The sequence below is a fragment of the Mustela nivalis genome (assembly GCF_964662115.1).
Source record: "Mustela nivalis genome assembly, chromosome: 9".
Classification (NCBI taxonomy): Eukaryota; Metazoa; Chordata; class Mammalia; order Carnivora; family Mustelidae; genus Mustela; species Mustela nivalis.
Window position 1 is genome coordinate 79,291,582 of NC_139028.1, and position 27,346 is coordinate 79,318,927.

General features: G+C 42.3%; 1 protein-coding gene and 1 long non-coding RNA gene across 3 annotated transcripts in view; one reads left to right on the forward strand and one right to left on the reverse strand.

The window, feature by feature from the left end:
• Positions 1-27,307, reverse strand: part of SPTY2D1 (SPT2 chromatin protein domain containing 1) — a 43,657-nt gene extending 16,350 nt beyond the window's left edge. Inside the window, exons 1-3 of one of the 2 annotated variants that reach the window (XM_082747296.1) lie at positions 27,076-27,271; positions 6,424-6,633; positions 5,886-6,270 (exon numbers count right to left, since the gene is read on the reverse strand). In XM_082747296.1, the coding sequence (XP_082603422.1) occupies positions 5,886-5,945 (60 nt within the window). In that variant the 5' untranslated portion in view covers positions 5,946-6,270; positions 6,424-6,633; positions 27,076-27,271. Of the gene's footprint in view, positions 1-5,885; positions 6,271-6,423; positions 6,634-27,075 lie in introns of both variants that reach the window. The other variant, XM_082747297.1, reaches the window with a different exon arrangement.
• Positions 6,287-27,093, forward strand: LOC309872721. The gene is made up of 3 exons (XR_014316084.1): positions 6,287-6,370; positions 6,932-7,007; positions 27,023-27,093. It is a non-coding gene; the product is annotated as an uncharacterized lncRNA (long non-coding RNA).
• Positions 27,308-27,346: the final 39 nt, after the last annotated feature.

Below are 27,346 nucleotides of genomic sequence, written 5' to 3' on the forward strand. Positions count from 1 at the left end.
TAATATTGAGCTAGCCAGACCTTTCAAAGTGGGATACTCTGATATCAAAAGATTTAAGATTTGTTGTAATAAAATACATTAGATAATCCCCTAGCCCTACAGTGGTAGCCCAGTAGAGAACCATGTTTTATAAAGCCTCAGGCTGGGATTCTATTCTATTCTGTTTAATAAAGCAGATCTATTTGGCACTTTTTCCTGCATCAGATGGTCACATTTAGCTCTAGCAGCAGCACATCAAGATGCACCCACCAATTCTGAATTGGATTCAAGGCACCAGGCTGCTTCATTGTTTGAGCTTCATGAAAAGCAGCTGGACAAGAGTTTCTTTTATCCTAAGTGTATCCATTTTATTACACTGCAAGCCAACTCAGTCATTCTGCTGGACCCCAATGAATGATCCACAGCAGTGAAGCTTATGCCATTTAAATACAGTATGAGAGATTTTGCCAAGATTTGTAATTCTGAAGCCAACAGACCTAAAAAACATTAACTCACTTTAAGACATATGTGTTCCTTGCATTGAAATTATACTGCCATGGTCAGATTAAGAAAATAAGGAGTTTTCTGTCTGGAAACCTGTGTTAACCAAATACATTATGCTGGAATCAATAGTCAATCCCTTCTTGAAAGTTGTTCTATACTCAGGAGATAACATATAGTTGTAATAGTAGGAAACATAAATTTCCTGACAGCTTTACATATACTAGAGATTTAGTATTGGTTAGAATTAGGAGTTAGGCATATTCAAAGAGTACTATCCTTGAATTTAATAATCATTACAGAATTTCTGACATGTTCTCAAAACACCATAGTCAGGTCTGGAAAATTAATGGTTTGGGTGGCTAAGAGGATAAAAATAAAACAAGTATGTTGGGGCACCTGGGTGGCTCAGTGGGTTAAGCCTCTGCCTTCAGCTCAGGTCATGATTCCAGGGTCCTGGGATCGAGCCCCGCATCGGGCTTTCTGCCCCACAGGGAACCTGCTTCCCCCTCTCCCTCTCTGCCTGCCTCTCTGCCTACTTGTGATCTCTCTCTGTCAAATGGATAAATAAAATCTTAAAAAAAACAAAAAAAAAACAAGTATGTTATTCAGGATTGCTATAGGATCAAATGTAAAATTTACTATTACTGTGTCTATAAAAATATACCTGATTATAAAATGTAGTATTAGATAGGTACCTCAGAGCCTCTAGTCCAACCTCTATGTTAGAAGTGGCCCCAAAGGGGCGCCTGGGTGGCTCAGTGGATTAGGGCCTCTGCCTTCAGCTCACGTCTTGATCTCGGGGTTCTGGGATCGAGCCCCAATCGGGCTCTCTGCTCAGCGGGGAGCCTGCTTGCCCACCCCCACCCCGCTCTTCCTGCCTCTCTGCCTACTTGTGATCTCTCTCTGTCAAATAAAAAATAAATAAATAATCTTTAAAAAAAAAGAAAAAAAAAAAAGAGAGAAGTGGCCCCAAAAGCACAACTGTGTATTTACTGGTTGTCACACAGTTTGCAACAGAGTGTGAATTAGAATCTAGGTCTCCTTGTTTCAGGTCCAAAAGTATTCCCACTACAACATGTCTGTCTCACTTCTAATATAATCCAACACTTTCATCATTTCAGCTCTAACCACAATCTTAAATGCCCCTCTTTAATCTCCATCTGCCTCTTGGATGGTGCCATGACCTCAAACAGGTCCACCACTTAATTTTCTAATCTTATCTTCCCTCACCCTCAGACTATTTCTGTTAACCATGCTGGCACTCTCCCATACAGACTGTAAATCTCTCTCTACCCACCAGTTTCCAAATTCTGTTGGTTTGCCCTTTAAATTTCTCTCTCATCAGACTTGAGGAGAATTGCCATAAAAAAACCAAGAGTTATTGCCTAAAGCTATATTAGGCTGGAGTTAGGCTGGAATTAGGAAGCTGGATGGGTTTAGGCTTTATAGATGACAACCTTCCTCACATCCAATATACTCTTCATTTAACACAGGATCGTGATTAAGAGCAAGAACTCTGGAGCCAGGTGGCAAATTCCCTGCTCTGCCATTAGCAGCCCTGTCGCTTATTAGCTGTGTGACTTTAGGCAAGTTTCTTCATCTCTCTGGGCCTCAGTTTCCTCATCTGTAAAACAACCTTCCTTATATGGTCATTATAGTGATTAGTTAATATACACAGTGCTTAGAATAGCGCATGTCACCAAGTAAGCATTATAAATATTAACTTGTTATCACTATTGTTCAGAAGGCGATTCTCTTGGGTAAGAAAGAGAAAAGAATCTCTATGGAGCTTAGATTTTCTATAGACCTTCTCCCTAAAACACTGGTTAAGAAGTACTGCTCTAGGCTAGCAATCCAAAATTACTTCAGGCACTGGCAAAGTCATCTTCAGATGCAAGCATGGAGAGCAATCCCATTATAATTGATTACAGACCAAAAGTTGTAAAGTGACTGTCCACAGAAACAACTTTGTTGGCCCATACTATTCTTTAAAAGAAAACAGGGGCACCTGGGTGGCTCAGCTGGATAACTGTCTGCCTTTGGTTCAGATCATGATTGGAATTGAGCCGTCTTCGGATCAGGCTCCCTGCTCAGTGGGGAGCCTGCTTCTCCCTCTGCCCCTCCTCCTGCTCGTGCTCTCTTTCTCATGCTTTCTCTCTCAAATAAATAAAGAAAATCTTAAAAGAAATAAAAGGAAATACAACTACTATAACATATAGTAGGCTTCTTTTGAATACACAGAGTTTGGCCCGTATCATTTTATATCCAGACTACTTCACAAACTTACATTACCTACCCGGCCCTGCAGACATCTGAATTTCCCACCTCAGTTCAAGTCCCTAAGCTCCTTTTTCAGTACCTATATTCTTTTTGGGGGGGCAGGGGGAGAGAGAGGAAGAGAGGGAGAGAGAATCTTAAGTAGGCTCCACCCCTAGCACAAAGCCTGATTCAAGGCTCAGTCCCAGGACCCTGAGATCACAACTTCAGCTGAAATCAAGTCAGACAAAAAAACTGTGCCACCCAGGCACCCCTCAGTATCAATATTCTCATCCTCAAGGGGCTATCACCCCCCAAACCCTTACATGAAGGCTGCTTCTTTACTCTTTGGTTTGAGTATCACACCGGAACTACAGTTATCTTCTCTGGGATGATTTTCAGAGTACAGCTGTAAGTAAGACCAAATAACTTGTCTCATGCACTACAAGCCATCAATTATAGTTACCTGCAACCTACAAGAATCCATATTCCAAGCTCTACTATTCTATTAAAACAAGACACTTTATTTTTCCTAGAGGAACCAGGGAGAAAAAATTTAAGTCATGATTATCAAAAAAAATTTTGCTCCTTTAAACTTAAACAGAGCTTAAGACAATAACTGGTTACATCACCTTGATCAGCTGTTTTTTAAATTCAGTTTTCCATTGGGAAATGATAGCATGCCTAATATTGCTAGGCATGATGCAATATTTCCTTTGTTTTAACTAAAACATTATAAAGGTAACTACTTTTCCTAGAAAAAAAAAAAAAAACCAGGGAAGAAAGAGGTTGCATTACAGAAATGTTCATTGCCTCTCAAACCAGATACAAAAGATACCTCTAAAAAAGGACACCCTGGAAAGAGTTCAAAGTGGCTGTCCAGGTGTTTTATACATTAGCCTCCCTTGGAGCTAATCAGTGCTAGTCACCCTATGCCCTCTCTATAGCAAAGGTCTGACATAGAAACTCTGAAGACTGAAGTCTGAACATCAGCTCTAATAAGATCCAAATGGAAGGTGGGGAAGAAGAGGACTAAAGGGGAAATAAGAACCAAGCACTAGAGAGGGAAGGAGTTATACCTGTCAATTACTGCAAAGCCTCTGTGGTTCTCAGATCATCAATCAATCAATCAATCAATAAAGCTTGTGTCAAACATGGATGGGTGTGTGTGTGTGTGTGTGACCTGAAATGTTTCTTTACTTGGATGATGGTTAAGATACCTGCTTTGTAATAATCTATTATACTGTACAATATATATTTCACAATTGATGGTGTGCTTTCAGAGGCTTTACTTTGAGCTGATAAAGTAACAGAATAATTAGATGAACCAAGTAAAAGCAAAATCATGGATTAAATTTAACTACTATCTTGCTCTGTTCCTCAACAGTTCCTTTTGTGATATACTGCATATGATGTAAAAAGATAAGGATTATAATGGCAACTAAATCAAACTTCTAGGCCTACTAGCTTTTTGTGGGGGTTCGAGGGTAGGCTGGGGAAAGCATGTTTTCATAAAATACATGCTTACATTCCTCTATTAAATTTTAAATGACCTCACCAATTTATCTGTCTTTTGTGCTTCCAATCTTTTGTTATTTCAATCACAGATCTGTTGATAATGTACGTATTCTGAAATCTTCTGCCCTAAGAATACCTGCTTTTCTCTCAGCAGCTACTGGTTTTTAGAATAAGAGATGACAAACTTGGCTCTGATCCTTCTAAAGAATATTACTGGACATCAAAGCTAGTATTATCTATGCTTTGACCGCCACTGAAATTCAGGAAGATCTAGAATATGGACTTAATTATGCAAAGATGAATGGTTACCAGCTCCAATATTGATTTGTCTAGGAAATTTACAGTATTTGCAGGAAGTGAATTCTGTTGTTTAAGCTTTCAAAGGTTTAAGCCTATAATTTCCACCTGCAGATCTTATGACTCATGATTTAGGATAATGATTATTCAGAGTATTTGGGATGGGAAATGAATATAGAGCAATTTGATAATTATTATACTGACAGATATCAGTTTTATTTATCAGTTATTTTACTCTCTTCAGATTAACATTTTCAAAAGGGTAAAAAAAAAAAAAAAAAAAAAAAAAAAGGCCAGCCTCAGAAGACAAGAAAAGCACAGGAGTGGGAAAAACAAACAAAACAAAACAAAACCACTGCAAATACACAAAAATCTAAGAAATGCAGAACGCATAGTGAGAGCTCAATAAATTCCAGTTGAATTGACTTTAACGGAGAGCTGTTTGAGCTCTACACCTCAGTGCTCAAACCGCAGGTATCACAATGCAATTTGTCGGCTTACAGCTGTGCTGTGGGTACCATCTGAGGATCCAGAAATGATTAGTTTATGCAAAACAGCTACAACCCCGCAAACCAGGCACTCTCCATGACTTCAGCATGTAGATTTTAAAAGTCTTACACCGCTCTACGAACATTAGCGAACTGGCAAATATTACCGAGCGAATGGGACCTAGATTTCAAACAAAGACAAATCTGGAAGGCCACAAGTAAACGGAAGGTGAAACTGGCTCAGCCATTCTGTTGGCCAGGGACTTCGTGGAATCCGCTCAACTTCTCTTCCCAATAGAAAAGGTATTATTAACCCTTTGGGAGGATATAATTTTATCATTTCGTTGGCTGGATGGGTGGGGCCACAAGTCAGAAAACTTGTTCGAGAAATCACACAGTGTTTAATCCCACCTTCGGCGGGAAATCAGCCAAAAAGCTGTAAGTCCCTAAAACCCCTGAAACTCCCTAACATACATGCTTTCTTCCCAACCCCTCTACTGAAGTTTACGCCGAAGCCAGAAACTACTAGTGAAAGATTCCACCATGTACCAGGCACGGTTTCACTCACCAACCTTCACGCAACTCTATGATACCCGCACTGCAAAGCCCATGTTGCAGGAGTGACTAAGCCAGCGAACTTCACTCTCCGGAAGGCTACCACCTCGCACTCCAAGCCCCTTTTCACCCGGGGTCCCCAGGAGTGCATACCCGAGAAAAGGAAATAAGGGGTCCAGGTCTTCCCTCTCCCAGAGAGGACAGGCGGATGCCTGGAAGTTCCACGGGCCACAAATTCCAAACTTGAAGATTCCCTAATCCCTACAGTAGCGCCCGGCTGGTACTTACCGGCACGTTGTTGACACCCTGTCCTTTGGAGGCTATCAGGAGAATTTCCCTGAAATCCATGTTGGCTGAGGCGGAGACACTGGGCCAGGCTTTCGGAAAGAAGCGAAAGTACGCCTTACCGAAGCGCCCAGCAACAGCCAAGTGAACTGCCTGGCCCACCCCTCTCCCACCCCTCCTCAACACGACCACTTCCGGCGCCTTCCAATGCCGTCTGCCCGCCCCTTTTCCTCTTGCGGCCTATATCCTTTCAGGCCCCGCGCTCCGCTCGCGAGTCTCCGGCGTAACTTCCGCCTTCAGGCTCCAGACGCGTAGAACGTGATACGTGGCTGCTGGCGTTAGCTCGGAGGGGCGGGACAAGTCCCTTCACCGACCAAGGAGACGCGGCCTAGTAAAATGAGGGGCGTGGCTAAGGGAGAGAGCGGCTTCCCTGGAGGCCGGGGCGCGCGACCTGATTATCTCGGTGTTCCTTGTGAGCTCTGAGTAGGGTGAGCGAGGGGTGGGAGGAGTAGGAGGGCTGGGAGGGTGAGGGTTTACTTACCAGGCCTCGGCTCGTTGGGTGTCACGGGTGGGCGCTCAGGTCCGAAACGGCGGGGCCTCAACAGCTGAGCCGACAGGTCTCGAGCAGGGGGTTTCAGTTACCGGTTTCTAGACGCTCGTGAAGTTGCGCAGGCGCACACGGTACGGACCAGTCCTCAGTGTTGGATACACATTACTCATTCGGTCCTGGTACATGGTGTGTGCTCACCTCCTACACAGATGCATGCATGTCATGTATAGATGCGCAGACTAGTGCTTTTGTCTCATCTAGATAATAAGCTTCACGTAGTGGACGAATGAATTCTTTGCATACAGACCCAGTCTAGACAAAACTTGGCGCACTGATGAAACATACATATATTTTCCATATTAATTGGGAGTCCAGTCTCGGCTTCCTTTTAAGAGTATCTGGGTCCTGTAAAGTCGTCTCCTTCAGTAAACTACACTAATTAGACCCGGGGTGGGAATAAGCCTCGACTGGCTGGTAACTAATTGGACGATCTTTTCAGTGTGATGGAAATGTTCCCAAACTGGATCGTGGTGATGATTGTGCTGTAAATTTACTAAAACTCATTGTACACTTCGGTGAATTTTGCAGCATGTAAATTATACCTAAGTAAAGTTGTTTTAAAGTATTAGGCAAAGCTCCTTGGTCTTACTCTTTACAACTAAAGTTTTAATGCTGAGCTGCGGCCCTGACTGCATGTCTCTATTTAAGGCTGCCCCAAAACAGACCCAGATGAAGACTTAGACTGATGGAATACCTGGAATTCACAACCTTCCTATTCCTTCCAAAGAGGCCAGCGTAACCTATAGCTCACTTATGCTATACATTCTTTTCAGATACAGGCCCACCTACTTGAAGTAGTTCTCACTTGTAGGAGGCCAACTCTACAAATATTTCTCCATCACTATCACAGATTATGAAGAAACTTGAGTGTAATGTACTGGAAAAGCTTGCAGATCTTAGGGGCCTCAACTGTAAAAAATCAAAACTAAGATTTTTGAATTTCCTTCAAGTGATTCTCTCTATTCAGCAGGGAGGGTCATCTTTCAGTGTCTTCTGATTGTTCTTAGGATAAAGACAAAAATCTTAATCCTAACTGTAGTTTTAAGGACTGCCATGATTTGCCCTGGCCCACTTCTGTAACCTCATCAGCTCTACATTTCATTCCCTTATTTGTGCCAAGCTCTCTTCCACTCCAGGACCTTCCCCCTTTTTTCTTCTTTGCCTGCTCTGCTCCTTCTAAACTTTGCTGGGCCAGCTGTAACTCATCTTTCATCATGGCCTTTAGTGAGTGGTTATCTGGGTTTAAGCCCCACTTCTGTTGATTTCTAGGTATTGTTTGACTTTAGTCAGGGCTTGACTATACATCAGTTTAATCTATAAAATGAAAATAATAGTGTTATTAAAAGATTACTGTAAAATAATTCAAGTAAGGTTACCATGGCTGTTACAGGCTGAGTTGTCTGCCCCCAAAATTCATATGAGGTCCTAATCCTCAGGACCTCCCAAGTGTGACCATATTTGGAGATAGGGTCTTTAAAAAGATAACTAAGTTAGAATGAGGCCATTAGAGTGGACCCTAATCCAATATGATGGGTGTCCTTATAAGACAAAGAAATATAGACGTAGACAGGGACAGAGGAAGATCTTGTGAAGACACAGAGAGAAGATGGCTATAAGTCAAGGAGAAAGGCCCCAGAAGAAACCAACGCTGCTTACACCTTGCTGTTAGACCTCTTAACCTCGAAAATTGTGAGAAAATAGGTTTCTGTGGTATTTTGTTGTGGGAGCCCCAGCATTCTAATACACTGGCATATGCTGAGTATTCAATAAATGTCAGGTATTAGTTCTCAAGGAAGTATTTCCTGAACTAGTTCAGGACCCCTTTAGTGAATTCTTCCAGCTCCCAGTGTTTTCCTTTATGGAATCTTGCACAGTTTGTAATTACATATTTGTGCTTTTTCTTTCTAACTTCTTGGTTATCTCATGCTAGATTGTAAGGTCTATGAGAACAGAGACCACGCCTATATTACCCATTATTATTGCCATCACCAGCACAGTTCCTTGCTCATATGCATAAAATGTGATGCATATTTGAAATTTGTTAAGAGAGTAGATCTTAAAAGTTGTCATCACAAGAAAAAAAGTGTAACTATGGTGACATGTTAAACTAGACTTACTGTGGTCATAATTTCACAATATATACAAATACTGAATCATTTCTGTTGTATACCTGAAACTAATGTTATATGTGAATTATACCTCAATAAACAAAGGAAAAAGACCTACCATCAAAAAAACCTCCAGATTTTGGGACCAAATTAATGAATCTTTAAATGAAAAGCCTTCAACATTCAATATCATAATAGCTAACATATATTGAGACCTGACTATATACCAAATGCCTGACACCTGGATATCATCTGATTTAATCACAAGTTCCTATAGTAAGGCACTTGTTACTATTTTATGAATGAAAGAAACTGGACTAATATTACATAATTAGCCAACGGGAAGCCAAGACTATCTGTGAGACATTAGCCATCATGCTGGCTCACCTCTATATTTCAATTATTCCATTTGAACCGGTATAAATATATACACATAAGATCATAATCTAAAAGAGCTTAAATTAGGTAACTAATAAAATAGTTACTCAAAATCATCAACAACAACAGCCAGAGATGGGAGTGAAGTAAGGAATGAGAGGGAAGGAAATGTATTGGGCGCCTGGGTGGCTCAGTGGGTTAAAGCCTCTGCCTTCGGCTTGGGTCATGATCTCGGGGTCCTGGGATCAGGCCCCACATCGGGCTCTCTGCTTGGCGGGGAGTCTGCTTACCCCTCTCTCTCTGCCTGCCACTCTGCCTACTTGTGATCTCTCTCTCCGAAGGTGGATAAATAAAATCTTTGAAAAAAAAACAAAAAGAAAATGAATTATCATTGAATTCAGCAAATACTTCCTGAGGAACTACTGTGTGCCCAGCCCTACATACAATACAAAGAAAGGAAAGACCCAGCCCTTGCCTGGTTAGAGCATTCATTCTTACACGAACACAAGTAACAATGATGTATTATTCACTGCATTAGGGTACAAAGTACTGGGGATAGGGTTGACAGATTTAGCAATAAAACAAGATGCCCAGTTGAATTTGAATTTCAGGTAAACAGTAAAATTCACTAGAAACAATTGTTTATCTGAAATTCAAATTTAACTGGGTGTCCTGTATTTTTCCCGGTAACTGGAGAAGTGATAGAATTCCAGTTGGAACAGAAGCAAAGACAAGAGAGGCAGGAAAGCACATAAAAGGATTCAGAGAACAAGTTGTGAATGTATTTAGAAGAAAAAAACGAGGAATAGGGATAGGAAATCAGGTCAGAAAAGTAGGTGAAGCCATATTGCGAAGGTCTTGAGAGCCAGGAGGGAAGGAGGAAGAGGAGCTAGTAAAAGACCAAGCAGAAAGGCAGGTAGAGAACCAAAGGAGGAGAATGCAATGTTCTAGGAAGCAACAGAGAAGACTTCCATTGAGAAAGGGACAAGCTAATAGGTCTATGCTTCATATGTCAAATCCCGTGAGGAGGTTCAGTAGGAACAGGACTGTGAAGGTAATGAGGTGGTACTTTTTTTACCCATCAGATTAACAAACTTCAAAAAGTTTGAAAATAAGCAGTGTTGGTGAGGATCAGGAGAAATAAGACACTCCAGTGGGAATATAGATTACCTTAACCTCGTGAAGGCAATTTGACAAACTAAAGAATTAATATAATACACTTAAGACCCATGCTATTTGTTTTTTATTGCACACCAGATGCTCTTCTAAGCAGTTTTTGTATATTATCCAGTTTTCATATATTATCCAGTTTTCACAGCAACCCTAAGACAAAGGTACTGTGACAGATAGGGAAACTGTAGCACAGAGTGGCTAAGTGCACCTAAGTAGGAAGTCCAGAACTGGCACTTGGCTCTGGGCTCCATTCTATTGCGATATACTGAATCGCTTCTCGGCCTTTTGGCTAAGATCAAGTGTATTAGAATATACTGGCCTTCTCAGTCAAAAGTCTAAAATACAACTACTCTGAGAAAGTCCCTTTCTAGGAATATGTTCTACCAGAATATTCACACATGGGGGCAAAGACAATTGAATAGAGTTATTCACTGCAGCATGGTTTGAAAAACAACCTGAAGGTCCAGCAGTAGGAGCCTAATTAAATATCGGTACAACCTTAGCCTGGAAAACTATGCAGCTCTTAGAAAGAATGAGGCTGATCTATATGTCTGCATATTTCTGAGGGATACAGTTATCGATCAATATTTATCAATCTCTGAATACATAGGTGAAAAAAGCAAGATGTAGAACAACGTGTGCTGCTAAGGGGATTAGTAACGAATATAGAGGTACACATACATACATCTATGCTTGCATCTATGCTGATCTTCGAACAGATGCGTGCTGAGTGGATCTAGAAAACAGCCATCTCTGGAAGAGAGAGCTCAGTCGCATGTGGGAGGGAGGGAGGCTTACCTTCACCTTCTTCCCTTTGGTGCTGTTTGAGTGTTTTCTCTTGTGCCTGCCCTGCCTTTTCAAAACAAACCAAGTTTTTTTTAGGTTCTATTTATTTTATTTATTTATTTATTCATTTTGTTTTTTAGGTTTTAAAAAAGGGATCACAGCAGCCAGTGACTATAAAGCACTCCCCACTTTATTATGTGCCCCCACATGCATGTTGTTTTTTCATTTAAATTCAGTTAGCCAACATCTAGTACACCATTAGTTTCAGATGTAGTGTTTAACAAATTATCAGTTGTGTACAACCCCCAGTGCTCATCACCTCACGTGCTCTCCTTCATGCCCATCACCCAGTTTTACCGCAGGGGCACCCGCACCACAGTGCTTATACCAGCGGTGTCCACGGTAGCCACACTCTGGAGAGAGCTGAGCTGTCCATTGACAGCTGAATGGATAAACAAGACCAGATATAGATATACAATGGAATATTACTCAGCCATCATAAAGGATGAATGCTTACCATTTGCACTGACGTAACTGGAACTGGAGGGGATTATGCTGAAGGAAATAAGTCAGTCAGAGAAAGACGATTATCATATGGTTTCACTCATATGTGTAATATAAGAAAGCACATGCATGTTTTTGTTTGTTTGTTTGTTTTGTTAATCCTCAGTCTTTGAGGAAAGACTTATTTATTCCTTTCTGGAGAGTTCTTTTACAGACATGAAATACCCTTTCAGAGATGCCCTTCTGGAACAGAGTCTGGACCAGCAGGGCTACTGCAGTGGCGCTTTTGTGATTCTTAGCTAGAGCCAGAGGCCTGGGCAGGGCAGGCCTGTGGGGTTAGCGGTCTCAGCACGTGGGCTCCCCCAGTAATGAAGTCACCCTAATCTGACAGCAAGGCTTTTTTTTCCCTCTTTTTTTAAGATTTGAGAGTGTGGATGGGGGGGGGGGGGAGATAGAAGGAGAAGCAGACTTCCTGCCGACCATGGGACTGACATGGGACTCGATCCTAGGATCCTGAGATCATGACCTGAGCTGAAGGCAGATGCTTAACGACTGAGCCACCCAGGCAACCCAGCCAGGCTTTTATAAACAGTTGCAGCAATGTGACCAGGGGAGAACAGAGCAACTAGGGGTTAATGGGCAGGAGGAAGGATGGGTGGCCATGGTCTTTAAAGGCATTTGGTAAAGAAAAGGAGAGAAACAGGTAGTCATGAGGGTGGAGGGCAGGGGCTCTTAGGAGAAAGGCAAACTCAGAGAGATTGTGTGACCAGTTAATGATGGAATGAGCTGGGTCTTTGCCAATCTCAAGTTAAGGCTTTTATCTTAGCTCTGCCATGGGAAAACCATGTCTCCTTAGGCAAATTATTTTTTTTTTCATTTTTTAAATGTAGGTATTGCATAGTATTTGAATACAAGTCTTGACGTTAAAAAAATCCATGTAATAAGAATAACATAAAAGCCCCCATCAGCCCTACTCAGTTTCATTTCTCTTACGAAAGGTAAGTACTGTACCAGATTGCTGTGGGCTCTTCAGATGCTTTTCTCTCCCACGATTATGCCTAAGGTACAATATATATGTAATACACATACATAGGGTATAACATATGTAATATCTACATAGCAGTGCAAATCTATGATACTACGTTTGGAAGCACAATTTGGCTTATGGAACTGAGATCATTCTATGTATGTGTATTTATGTACATATGTATGTGCAATTTTTTTAAGTTTAAATTATGTCTTGGAGCTATTTTCAGATAAGTACATATAGATGTACTGTTTTTTATAGCTGCTGCGTCATATTCCATAGTACACAGTTAGCACAGCTTATTTAAACACACTACTGTTAGTGAATTGTAAAGCTTCTTATACATTTTTACCAACATGAACAATACTGCAATAAATATCCTTGTACATGCTTTCATGTGCAAATATTCCTCGTGTTTTTCTATGTGTTAGATATTTAGGTACCTAGAAATTGGGTTGCTGGGATAAAGGGTATGTATGCACAATTAAAATTTTGATGGCTACTACCTAACTGTCCTCCAAAATGTGCATACTCACTTAGATTTCCATCAACAGTATATTGGAGCACCCTTTTCTCTGTATAGCAGCTCTGGACACTTCCAAACTTAAGATTTTGCCCATTTGACGAGTGAAAAATAACTCGTTTTATTTTTCCTATCCTCAGTCACTAGCCAGGATCTTTTCATATGCTAATTGATAATGTGTTGTTCTTTTTCTTCTTCTGGAAATTGTTCACATCTGCAATGGATATTTCAATTATTTCACGGGCATCTGTCCCTTTCCCTCTGCCATTGTATAGCAGGAATTCCATCTGGGTAGGATAGACCCTGTTCCCAGCTCTAGAGAGTGCCATAATCTAACCAGTATAATCTCACCCCCATTTTCCATGTGATTAAGGTAAAAGCTCTGTGGATCTAGGCCTAAATTAATCAAGCGGGAACATATATCCCTCAAGTAGAATAGACACAATGCCTAGGGCTCAGTCTTTTTAAGACTTAAGAAAGTTCCTTAATTTTTGAATCAAAAGAAAAAAAAAGAACTTTTAGGTTAAAGAGGATGCTTTCTTATATGTTATGAATTCAATTGTGTTGCCTCCTCTCCCCCAAATTCATATGCTGAAATCCTGATCCCCAGTGCAATAGAGGGTGACAGTATTTGAAGATAGGACTTTTAGGGAGGTAAGTAAGATTAAATGGGGTCATAAGACTGAGACCCCGATCCCACAGGTATCCCAAGGGATACCCAAAAGTTCTCTCTCCCCACGTCCACACAGAAGAATGGCCATGTGAGGACCCAGCAAGGAGGTGGCTACGTGAAAGCCAGGAAGAGGTCTTACCAGATGCTTATTCTCACAGCACCTCCATCCATACACCCCCTTTCCTTTGCTTCCCTTTGCTATGCAGAAGCTTTTCATTTTGACGTAGCCCAACTTTTTACTTTCGCTTTTGTTGCCTTTTGGTGTCAAATACAAAAAATCATTGCCAAGACCAATACCAAGGAACTTACCCCTGATTTTTCTTCTAGGAGTTTTACGGTTTCAGGTTTTATGGTCCAAGTCTGCAATGCATTTTGAGTTAATTATGGTGTGTGGTGCAAGCTAGCAGTCTGGTTTCAGTCTTTTACATGTGGTGGTCCAGCCTTCACAGCACTGTTTATTGAAGAGACTGTCCTTTCTGCGTTTGTATATTGTTAGTTCCTTTGCTGAAAACTGATTGAGCGTATATATATATATGTTTATTTCTGGTCTGTAGTCTGTTCCATTGCTCTATTGAGTCTGCTTTGAGGCCCTTACCATACTATTTTGATTACTACAGCTTTGTAATATCGTTTGAAATCGGCAAAGAGTGGGGGAGGTGAGGAGGTCTTACCAGACACTAACTCTGACAGCACTTCTTGATCTCAAGAAGTGTCAGAAAATAAATATCTGTTGTTTAGGCCACCCAGTTTGCAGTATTTTGTTATGGCAGCCTAAAATGACTAATACAATACATAGTAGTCATTATTCATTTTTACCACTAGTACAGTCTTATAACATAATAAAAAATAATTTTAAGAAAATTTTATGGAGGAAGGGGTTCATGAACGCAGAAGTGTTTAGGGCCCACAGAAGGCAGGCCCACAATTAGCCCTGCAGTCAGATCCTGGCATTCTCCTGGTGCAGGCCTTTCTAGTCATGGCAGGGAAAGAAGACAGCTCAGGGTGGTTAGGTGTGCTAATATAAGGCCTGGCCCGGCTGAAGCCACCTTGCTGTTACAAGGGAAGCTGACATTCAGGAGAGAGCAGGATAAAGGTCACTGAAAATGCAATCTGAGCTCTGGGCCCTCATGCCTAAAAAACTGAAGGAAAAAAATTTGGAGGAACACCTGGGTGGCTCAGTCCATTAAGGGTCAACTCTTGGTTTCAGCTCAGTCATGATCTCATGGGTGGTGAGACTGAGCCCGAATCAGGCTCTCCCCAACCCTCAGCTCAGAGGGGGAGTCGGCTTGGGATTCTCTCCCTCTGCTCCTCCTCTCCTATCTCTCTCTTTCTCAAATAAATAAATAAATAAAATGTTAAATAAAAGATTTTATTTATTTATTTGAGAGAAAAGCAGAGTGAGAGAAAAAGAAATTGAGCACAAGCTGGGGGGCAGGGAAAAGGGAGAGGGTGAAGCTGACTCTTCACTGAGCAGGGAGCCTGATGCGGGTTGGATCCCAGGAGTCTGGGACCATGACCTGAGCCAAAGGTAAAGGTTTAACTGACTGAGCCATCCAGATGCCCCAACACTTATTTTTTTAAAAGATTTTATTTAATTATTTGAGAGAGAGAGAGAGAGAGAGCGCGCACGAGCCAGGGGAAGGGGCAGAGGGAGAAACAGGCTCCCAGCTGAGCAGGGAGCCCCATGCGATGTAAACTCGATCCCAGACCCCTGGGATCATGACCTGAGCTGAAGACAGATGTTGAACCGACTGAGCCACCCAGGCGCCCCTATACAACTTATTTGTAATAAAAGTAGCCCTTTATCCCGCCCCTTTCCGTACGTTGTGGTGGCAATCCCCCCTCGATTCTTCTGGATGCCTCCATGTGTGTCCTTTTTTTTTTTTTTAAAGATTTTATTTGTTTATTTGACAGAGATTACAAGTAGGCAGAGAGGCAGGCCGGAAGCCCCAACTCAATCCTAGGATCCTGAGATCATGACCTGAGCTGAAGGCAGAGGCTTAACCCACTGAGCCACCCAGGCGCCCCCATATATATCTTAATATCTTTATAACTGCTCTAGATTTCATGTGTCTTACTATCTTTATAATTGCTATGGATTTTTTTTATTCTAATAACAAATGACAAATGTAAACTGACAAATGCAAAGCGCCTAATAAATGGTAGCTTTGATGTTAGAAATCATCAAAGCAACCCAGTGAGGAGAATATTCTTACTGTTCTTATTCTCCCAGTGAGGAAACAGGAGCAGCAGAGAGGCTGCTCCTTTCACGAGATTTCACACCTCGTTAGTGGCTGGAGTCAGGATGCAAATCCGGGGCCACGATCTTAACCACAATGATTTATGTAGCTACCTGCAATCATAATTTTGAAAACTGCTGGTCGGAATGTAGCACAGTAGGACTTGCTGAGGATAAACAGGTTAGGGTGTGGTGACCACGGGCACCCAGATTCAGCCGAAGGCCTTGGAAAAGGGTTGCCTGATAAATTTCCCAACACCTAGTTAAATTTGGGTTTCAGAGAAATCACGCATAATTTTTTTTTAACATATTATTAGCCCCAGGGGTTATGTGAATCGTGAATCTGTGAATGTGATCTGTGAATCGCCAGGTTTACACACTTCACAGCACTCACCAGAGCACATACCTTCTATCACGCATATATTATATGTTAAAAAAAAATTATGCGTGATTTCTCTGAAACCCAAATTTAACTAGGTGTTGGGAAATTTATCAGGCAACCCTTTTCCAAGTTATGTGTCATATGTATGAAATTCATATTTAGCTAGAGGTCCTGCGTTTTTTATTTGCTAAAAGAGAATCCCAGAAACTAAGGGCGTGATTCCAGCAGCGTTTAGGCCCCTAGAAGGAGCAGGCAATTAGAGCATCTGTGAGGGCCTGTGGTAAAGCCAACCTCTACCACTAGGCGGCAGTAGAGGACAGGGTGGGGCAGGAGCAGGGGCTGGTGGTGGGTGGAGCGCAGGCCTAGGAAAGGGCCTTGGGAATGCTGTGCAGCTCCAATCAAACCACAAAAGAAGTAATAGCTCACAGGAAAAGAACAGCTCATGCGTGGCTGATAAACGTGAAAAGAGGCTCAATCCCATTCATAATTAAATGAATAAACCTAAAATAAAATGAGATCTTTTCCACCTCTCCAGTTGGCAAAAATAAAAATGTCAGTAAAAGGGTTAATAACACTCAGTGTCGTGAAAGTGTGAGGAACCCGGTGCCGTCATCGCGGGATTAATATCAAAACTAAAAATGCATGCTGCTGTGAGCCAATGACTGAACTTTTAGGGATTTATTAAGCAGATGTGCTCATGTGAAGATACTCATTGTTGTACTAACTAAAACCAAAACAAATGGCCCAAATCCTCACCCAAAGGGAACTAACAAGCAGTAACAGGTCCAGGTAACGGAATACTGGGCAGCTGTTTAAAGAATGCCGTAGATTTGCTTGTGTATAAATTTGCTGGTGAATGGCGTATCCGTGTTGATGAGGAAAGGGTTCTGGGATATTCTGCCCGGTGAGTAAAGCAAGATGCAGACCACTGTATATAGTTTTTTCCAATCTGTTTGTAATGGAGAGAGGAGGGGTGAGACCTACTTATAAATTCATTGCACATGTTTGAGACACTATCCAAAAAACCATCCACAATGGTTCTCCTTGGGGAGGGCGGGTGGGGGTCCAGGATGGGAAGGAAAGTTACTGGGCACTGTGCAGGTTTTACTTTTCATCATCATCATTAATTTTTTTTTAAGATTTTATTTATTTATTTGACAGAGAGATCACAAGTAGGCAGAGAGGCAGGCAGAGAGAGAGAGGAGGAAGCAGGCTCCCTGCTGAGCAGAGAGCCCGATGCGGGGCTCAATCCCAGGACCCTGAGATTATGACCTGAGCTGAAGGCAGAGGCTTTAACCAACTGAGCCACCCAGGCACCCCATATCATCACCATTATTAACCACAAGTAGGTACTACCTAGAAATTTAAAATAAAGAAGAACTTTGAAAAAACAAAGACTGACAAAGTCAGACTAAGAAGTAGAAGGAAAAGGGTCCAAAACGTAAGATGGGGAAGAAATGGGTCTAGCCCCTAAGGCTGGAGTGAATCAAATGATCAAAGCAGTAGTAAGCTGCCTGGGAAAAGCCTTTGGTTTTCAGGAGGCCTGGCCTGGCCTCCTTTCGTGTGAGCTGGGGGAAATGCTCAGGACTCGGGAAGCTGCTGCGGGTGGATCCCACCCACTGACTCCTTCTTGGGCAGCTGGAGGCTAAAAGCACATCCATATGAACTGAAGGTAAGCAAGGCCAGCACGGAGTGGGGCCTGAAACCTGTCTTCACTTGGGTACTTTACTTCAATTAACACAGTCTTGCGCATCATTTTTTCAATTTCACAAAGAGCTTGTGGTCAGCTTAGCCACTTAGGCTAGAAGGTTAACAGTAGCCAGGAAAGAAAGGCAGAGGAGCCCGAAGTAAGGGCTGTGCTAAGGGAGGGAAACAAAGAGAAGTTTAGAATTTAGAAGCTAGAAGTTTAGAAGTTCAGAAGCTAGAATTTAGAATAAGAACAGTGGTTCGCAAAGTGTGTACTCCAGGCAGGGCCCCAGAACATTGAAAAACATGGACTCCACCTCCTTCCACATTCGTGATTAAGAAGTAAAAAGATATGGAAATCCAGCAAAGTTCTGAGTATTTCTACTCTGATGACTTTGATCTTTTAAAATACCAAACATAAAATTCTTTTTTTTTTTTTTAAGATTTTATTTATTTATTTGACAGGCAGAGATCACAAGTAGGCTGAGAGGCAGGCAGAGAGAGAGAAGGAGGAAGCAGGCTCCCTGCCGAGCAGAGAGCCCGATGCGGGGCTCGATCCCAGGACCCTGGGATCATGACCCGAGCCGAAGGCAGAGGCTTTAACCCACTGAGCCACCCAGGCGCCCCCAAACATAAAATTCTTTTCTGATATTTCTGCTTCCCTTATTTGTTGACACTCTGAACCTGTGCTTAAGTCTCTCTACGGGAGAATTCATGACTGTCCCCAGTCTACCAGTATCAAAATTACCTGGCTTTTCTTTCTTTTTTTTTTTTTTTAAGATTTTATTTGTTTATTTAACAGAGAGAGACAGCAAGAGAGGGAACACAAAAAGGGGGAGAGGGAGGGGCAGATGCAGACTCTCCACCAAGCAGGGAGCCCGGTGCGGGGCTCAATCCCAGCACCCCAGGATCATGACCTGAGCCGAAGGCAGACGCTTAATGACTGAGCCACTCAGGCATCTCCAATTACCTAGCTTTTCGGTGGCTACCAAATGGGAAACTCTAGAAGTGGGTCCAGGAAACGGAATTTTAGCCAGAAGAAGAAATAATAGTAATAATAAATTTAAGTAGCCAGTGTCCACTTTGGCTCCCACGACTTTTGCCTCCTGATATTCACACCCTGTACAGTTTCCTCCTTCATTGCCTGGGGGCAGCATATGGCGGATGTGAAGCAGCTGTGTCACTTCAGAGATTAGGTTATAAATGATTTAGGCTTCCATCTGTACTGTCCTCTTTTCCTCTCTTTCTTGGATCTGTCGCTCTGGGGAAGTAAACTTCTATGTTGTGAGCAGCCCTATGGAGAGGCCCACATGGCCAGGCTTGGAAGCCTCTGTCCAGCTAAGAACAGAAGATTGCCAGCAACTGGGTGAAAGGTTGGAAGCAGATTCTCCTACTCCAATTGAGTCTTGTGATGACTGCTGTCCTAGGTGACCAGTTGACATGTTGTCTAGGACCTCAGGAGATAACCTGACCTAGACTTATCTCTGCAAAAGCCACTTCTGGATTCCTGATCTCTAGAAACTGTGAGATAATGAATGTCTATTTTTTTAAGCTGCTAAGTTTAGGAATAACTAAGCAGAAACCGATAACTAATAGAAGTACCATTTGTTGAAAGCTTACTGTGTATCATGTTCCCTTCTGAGTGTTCAACAGGAACCCTGTAGATTTGTTATTCCACAAGAATTTCTCAGTATATTTGTGAGATGGGAATTATCCACCCCATTTGTAAGGGAAGAAACTAAAGTTCAATACAAGTGTTAGAAACCATTATTGTGCATATAAAGCTTAAAAGAGATTATCCAAAATGTTGAGTGAAAATATTACCAACCAGTTACTTTAACCATAAAATATTTTTTTATTAGACCCATGCTTTGGTATAATTATCAGAAAATATAATTTTATATTTCTTCCAAAAAATGCACTCCCAAGTGTATTCAGAGGAGCTGAATTAGGTGACCATTAAGCATAATGTTTTCCACCTAAATTTTGGAGAATTTCTGCCAAATCCAGCATTTTAAAATTTAGGCACAATTAACACAAAGGCAGCCTTTCTGATAATTGATTGGTTTTAAAGTAGATCCCCCCCCCCCTTTTTTGGGTCAGTTTACTTATTTGTGTCAATAAAAATCAAGCCATCAGCACAAATGACAAAAGGGAAAGATAAGGGTTAAGAGAATTTAAATGACTTACAAGCATTCTCAAAGTGGTTAGTTGGCTTGCTAAGCCCGGACTGGAGCCTTGGCCTCTGGACACCTAGACTGGGGCCATTCCTATAGCGTGGCGTTTTCTCTCTCTACTTTGTGAGATCCTGTACGGTTCCCATACAGTCCAGTCATACCTGCAAGGTGCAGCTGGCTTGCAGGTTCTGAACGCACCTTGGATGTCAGGGTAGAGTGTATCAGCTGTGCCCTGTGACTTTGGGAGTCACGCAGGGAGGAGAGAGCGGAAGCTCTGGCTTAAGGAGCTGAATGTTATCTAATCCCCTTCCCCCAGCTTCCTCCTCCAACTGTGCTCATTTCTGCTGTTCCGGGAAGCAGTGGGAGAGCAAGTATGGATTTTTAGAACCATCTAGACCTGATATCAAATGCTGGCTCTGCCAGTTACTTGCTGTGTGGTCTTAGCCTAGCAACTTGGCCTCTCTGTACTCGAGCTCCTTATTTTCATTCATTCATTCATTCATTCATTTGTTCGTTTGTTCACATGTTTATTTAAAAATATTTATTGAGAGCTTACTAGGCATAGAATTACCTGGTGAACAAAACAAAGTCCCTTATCTCCAAGAGCTTTCATTCTAGCAGATGTGGAGGGTTGTTGGGGAGACAGACAATAAACAGGAAAACTAATACATAATGATACATGGGGATGGCAGTAGGTGTTGTGAAGACAATGAAACAGGGTAAAGTGATAGAGTGAAGAGAGGTGCCACTTCTCCGTAAAAGGAAATGGTAATTCCTACTTCACAGGGTTGATCTAAAGATTTCATAAACTGTGACGTATGGCTAGACATTGTTCCAAGTAGTACAGATACATTAACTCATGTAAATCACCTCATTTTACAGATCAGCTGAGGCACATGTAGGTTGTACTACTTGCCTAAGGTCAGGTAGTTAGCAGAGGGTAGAATTGGAACATGAACTCGAACATTCTGACCTCAGAGACTATGTTTTTAAGTGATTTGCTTAATGTTAGTGGCTCTCTCGGCCTTTCATAAATTGATTTATGGAAGGTGGAAGAACCCAGAGTGGGGCACATTCAATTTTGTTGGAGGTGGAGGTACGCAGATAGAGGCCAGGTGGGACTAGGGCAGCTTGTGAAGTGAAAGCAAAGGCATCTGGAAGGTGAGTAACCATGTAACCTGGTGAAGCAACTATGTGATAAGGAAGGTGGCAGTTGAGGCTAATGGGAATAATGAAATACTGGGAGGAAGAGGGAGGGTGTCTTCATTCAGCTTAGGTTGCTATAACAAAATACCAGAGGCTGGGTCACTTTAACAATAGACATGTCTTTCCTCACAGTTCTGAAGGCTAGAAAGTCTGAGATCGGCGTGCCAGCATGGCCGGGTTCTGGTAGGTACCCTCCTCCTGGCTTGCAGACTTGTCTTCTAGGTGCGTCCTCAATGTGGCAGAGAGAGAGTGAGCAAACTCTCCGGTGTCTTTTCTTATGAGGGCACTAATCCCATTCTGAGAGCCTTACCCTTGTGACCTCACTCACCCTAATTACCTCCCAAAGGCCCCGTAACCAAAGACCATCACACTGGGGGTTAGGGCTTCACTCTATGAGTTTGGAGAGGGACATGATTCGGCCTATGGCAGAGGGTATGGTTGGGACCTATGGCACCTACTGTCGGAATCCAAATCCACAAAGATTTCATGGGCAGGAATCTAACAGAGATCAAGCGTAATGGCAAAAATTGCCAATCCCTGAATTTGATCCAAAAAATGGCAACGTCAGGGGATAGAAGAAAATATTTTGGATTTCGTTAACTATAAGCTCAGCCCAAGTGGTTGGGAAAATGAGGTCACCAAAAGAACTGACACTTCTCCTCTGGTCAGATGCAGTCATTCTTGGGACAGCATTATACTTGGGCACCCCTATAACACAGTCCTAAAGTGTCTTTTTGTATGAGGTCTCCCTGCCCTGCTCATCTCAAAACACATCATCCCATCTGCAACCCTCTTCCTCAGCTAGCTTCCTTTTTTTTTTTTTTTTTTTTTTAAAGATTTATTCATTTATTTTAGAGAGAAAGAGTCGGGGGGAGGAGCAGAGGGAGAGAAAATCCCAAGGAGACGCCACACTGGGCATAGAGACCGATTTGGGGGTCAAAGCAAGGCTCAATCTCATGAGATCACGACCTGAGCCAAAACCAAAAGTTGGGTGCTCAACTGACTGAGCCACTCAGGCACACACCCCATCCCCCCGGTATTTTCTTTTCTTTCTCTCTTTCTCCCTTTCTTTCTTTCTTTCTTTCTTTTTTTTTTTTTAAAGATTTTATTTATTTATTTGACAGAGAGAGATGACAAGCAGGCAGAGAGGCAGCCACAGAGAGAGGAGGAAGCAGGCTCCCCGCCAAGCAGAGAGCCCGATGCGGGGCTCGATCCCAGGACTCTGAGATCATGATCTGAGCCGAAGGCAGTGGCTTAACCCACTGAGCCACCCAGGCGCCCCAGCCCCCCCGGTATTTTCAAACAGCTTGTTATTTGTGGACTTTCTGAAATATCGATGTATTAATTTTTAACGGACCATATATTACATAATGTGCCACAGTACACGAGGCCTTCGTATAGTTAATAGACAGCAGGAATTAAAATTTAAGAAAAATACACAGAATAGCAATTGAAGATTGAGAAAACTAAAATTGAGAACCAGCCTAGGTTTATTTTATTTTAGTGGTACTGTCAGGCCAGCTCACAGACATTGGGGAAACCACTGAGATCCTGGAGGAACACTGTTTGAGAACCACTACTTTACTATACAAGCATTTCCATTCTTTTCAACAACTCCCTCATTAACAGTGGATTTTTTTTTTTTCTCTCTGGCCACAATATCCAGTCCCTCCACTCCTCCCTCTTCATCTTTTCTAGTTCTCCTCCCTCCAAGGGGTCCCTGCAGGGTGTATGGCCGGTAGACTCAGACATTCCCTCATTTATACAGCAAATCATCAGGAGAACGTACTATGTGCTGGATTCTGCTTTAAACATTGGTTATGAAATGATGACCAGAAACAGGCATGGGCTCACCTCTTATGGGGCTTCTAATCCAATCGGGGGAAGATAATCAAATCCACTGAGTTACACACACGATTATAAATTGAGATGTTGGCTAGCAAAGAGCAAATTGATACAGGCACCAAAAGGGCAAATATCAAAGGCAGCGGTTTGGTGCTTCCAACAAACAAGCTGAGTCACCTTTATTAATAAAGTTACGTAATCAACCCCAGGAAGTCATAGGGAGACAGTTTTCACAAGTATGTGGGTGACTTCAATGTCTTATGATAAACCCAGTTTACAAGCTTAAGTAAACAACCCAATTTCACAACACAAACATCGTAACGAAAGTAGTTTCCTGTATGGTCTCAAGGTTATTTGTCAGCAACCCTTCAAGTATTAAAACCAACCTGTCTTGTTATAAGGAAGTCATTTGATAGTCAACAAACTTAAAATTTTATAATGACAGGATATAAATAGAGATTTAATGAAATTTTATGGTAACCTAGATGTATATTCTCTATTTATTACCCAAGATGCAAGGCCAGCTGATACTTCTTCTCCAAGCACTGCGTCAACAGTCTTATTCAAGATTCTTCAATAATTGGGGAACTAAGGCTTGTGACCTCTGGCTTCAGATATAACTTCTGGCCAAGTCCAATTAAAGAATTTGAGGCATGGTTAATAATGACCTGTTTCTTTATAGGTGCAGTAGGTCAAGTCCCTTAGTCTCTCTGAGCCTCAAGTTCCCCATCTGCAAGATGAAACAATAATAGGGCCAATATCATAAAGGTATTGTGAGAATTAAAAAAAAAAATACAGGTATAGCACCCAGCCTGGCATACAGCAAACACTGGAAAACATTTGTTGTTATTAATCCCCAAAGTGGAGCTTCCAGGACATTCATTGAAACAGAAATGTGATCTTTATGTCATGCTTCAGTAAAGAATTTACATGTTTATTTACCAGATGAATTAATGTTCTTTATAGCTCTCACAAAAGCAGAAATTCTTTTTGGCAATCTATCTGGAGAGCAATTTGTGAACCATAAATACAGTAATTCCCTTTGGTCTAATCATCCTACTTCCAAAAATGTTTCCTAAAAAAATAATCAAAAAGACGTAGGCAGAGATTATACAGAATATGTTCATTGCAGCATTATTGATAATAGCAAAACAATGTACATATTCAACAATTTGGGAAAATTAAATAAACTGTGGTGAATTTAGATTTTAAAACTTGAAACATGCGTGGAAAGCAACTGGAAGGAAATATACCAAAACGTTCAACTGTAATTCTCTCCAGACTGTGGCATGCTAGGCAATTCCTATAGTTTATACTTGTTCATATTTTCCAAATTTTTCATAATGAGTACATGTCACTTTTACAAGAAAACAGGTTTTTTTGAATAGCCTCATAGACAAAATCTTTCCCCTAAGCTCTGTAAAACACCACACTGGGATGGCAGAATCCTGAAGTAGGAAAGAACTGGAGAAAAATCATCTCTCTACCCTCTACTGTTCCCAGCTTCCTCTGGGACGACTGCAACAGCTTCCTAATTGTTCTCCTTGTCCCCAGTACTGACTGTGCCATCCCATTTCCCATACTGGTTGCTGTCAAATGAAACTTACATGGTGGAAATCTGCTGGTTTTCTCCAGCTGCAAATCTTCCTGGTTCCCCATGGACTTTGTCACCAATATTTTTTCTTAAATCTCTTCCATACACACACACACACACACACACACACACACACAAATATACATATATGTGTGTGTATATATAAAATATTGTATATTTAATTTAAATTCAACTAACATATAATGCATTATTTGTTTCTGTGATTCATCAGTCTTATTTAACACCCAGTGCTCATAACAACACATACACTCCCCAATGCCCATCACGCCATTACTCCTGTCCTCCAGCAACCCTCAGTGTGTTTCCTTTGAGTAAGAGTCTCTTATGGTTTGTCTCCCTCTCTGGTTTCATCTTGTTTCATTTGGTCATCAGTCTGAAATTCCTTAGACCACCACAAGCCAGTGCCCAAAGCACATGTCCTACCACTCTCCCTGGTACCCTTTGCTGCAGCCATACCTATGCACACCCCCACTCACTATACCTATGCACACTCCCACCTTTATGTCTTTGGACATGTCCACACTGCTCTGCCTGGGAAACCTGGCTTGCTCTTCAAGCTGTCTGATGCCCCCCACCCCAGTCCTGGTTCCCCTTTGGCTACCCTTTCTTTGGTGTCCCTTTTCATCACAAGTCCCCATGGTTACTTATTGATTTGTATGCTTGTGTCCAACACAAATGTTGTCAAACTTCAGTATGCATACGAATCCTTTGAGGGGAGCTTGTTAAAACACAGATCTCAGAGCAACTGAGGCAGAACTCCTGGGTGAAGTTCCATTACCTGTGCGTTTAATCAGCTTCCCAAGGGACTCTGAGGTACTCCCAGGTCTATGAAGGTTGAGAAGTCCCACCCATCTTCAGAAGAGACTGTGCCTAAGTGATTCCAGGCAGACAAATGCCCACTCAGAAGGTAAGCATTCTATACGGAGTACTGATTTCAGCATCAGCGTGTTACGTGCCTTCTGCACTTTTCTCATGAAACTCCCACCCAAAACTCTCTGAGGGAATTACTTGTTTCCGCAAAGGAAACTGACACTCAGAAAGATTCAGACATGTGCCTGGGAGAAAGTGGTGGAGCTGGGACTCTAACCAGGAACTGCTGGCCTCTGTGAGAGCCAGTGCTCTCTGGGTGCCCCATTCTTTATAGGGCACCATGCCTGCTGCTGGCCTAGAAGAAGGGGGAAAAAATCAAGGTCATACAACCCTTGACACTAGGTTGAAGTCTATTTACAGGATTGGCCTCAATTCTGAGACTGCTTTCCATTTTAGGGTTAAAATGTTTTTTCCTTTACTAAGTGAGAGAGATGGTAGTTGATTGTTTTTAGTCTTTACGTAGCAAAATAAAAAACTGGTCGGGCACCTGGGTGGCTCAGTTGGTTAAACGACTGCCTTCAGCTCAGGTCATGATCCCAGGGTGCGTGTGTAGAGTGGGGGGGGGGGTCCCCGTTCAGCGGGGTGTCTACTTCTCCCCCTTCCATTGCCTTTCCCCCTGCTTGTGTTCTCTCTCTTAAAAAAAAGTGCAACCCCTGTGCACTGTCTTTTCTTAAATTAGACTTGTTCTGGAAATCTTAAAATGTGGTCCTGCTGATTTAAATGAGTGGGATCATCTAGGGTTTTTTTTTTTCCCTCAAAAACCATCCTTTTGCTCAAACCCCAGATAATTCTCCTTTCTTGTTTCTACTTCCTCATATTAATATCCCAACACCGAGGAAGAACAACTCAAAAGCACAACCCAAAGAGTTTAGGGTTGGATGGAAAGGGAAGATGGAGTGGGACTGAGGTTTGCAAGACAGCTGAACTTGAGTAACCCCCACATGAGGGTTGACAAAACACTTGGACTTCACAGAGCAAGGGACTCTAGAAGCTTGGGCATCAGAGCTCATCTAATCCCACATACCCCATTGAAATCAGGGATCTCTCCTGGGGGATCTCTGGTATTGAGCCCTATTAGGAGACCCTTTGTTTTATATCTTTACAGTCAGAGAAATCTACGTAGGTCCAATGGCCTCATGATGCCCTTGTCAAAAGACAAAGGAAAGGAAAGAGGAGCAGAAACCCAGGTGTATCTGGCTCCAAGCCCAGAAGTCAACCAAAGAGCCCAGAATGTCCTTAGTGACACTGACCCACATACTATCTCAAAAGAGCATTAAAATTTAGAACTGAGTGTCTGAAAAGAGGAGTCCTGCTAAAATCTCTGTCTTTTTCCTAAAGGCTCCAGGAGCAGACCCTGTATCATAGGCTACATCAGGTGCTCCAGAACTCACCTGCGAGGCGCACGTGGGCTCCAGCATGACAGAGGCATTCTGCAATGGATGTCTTCAGAGGATGAGTGATACTCAGATTTCAGAACCTAGGCTGACTCCTGTAAGCAGAGAGGCACCTGTAGGAATGTCCTGTCCTGGGATGGGGGTGTTGAACCTCACAACAGACCATGAGCTGGTGGAGCACACAGTCGGGAATGGAGAAGGGTCATTGTCCTCTGTCTTCAAAGCTTCTGACCCTACCACAATGGGGAAGCAGAACCACCATCTGTCA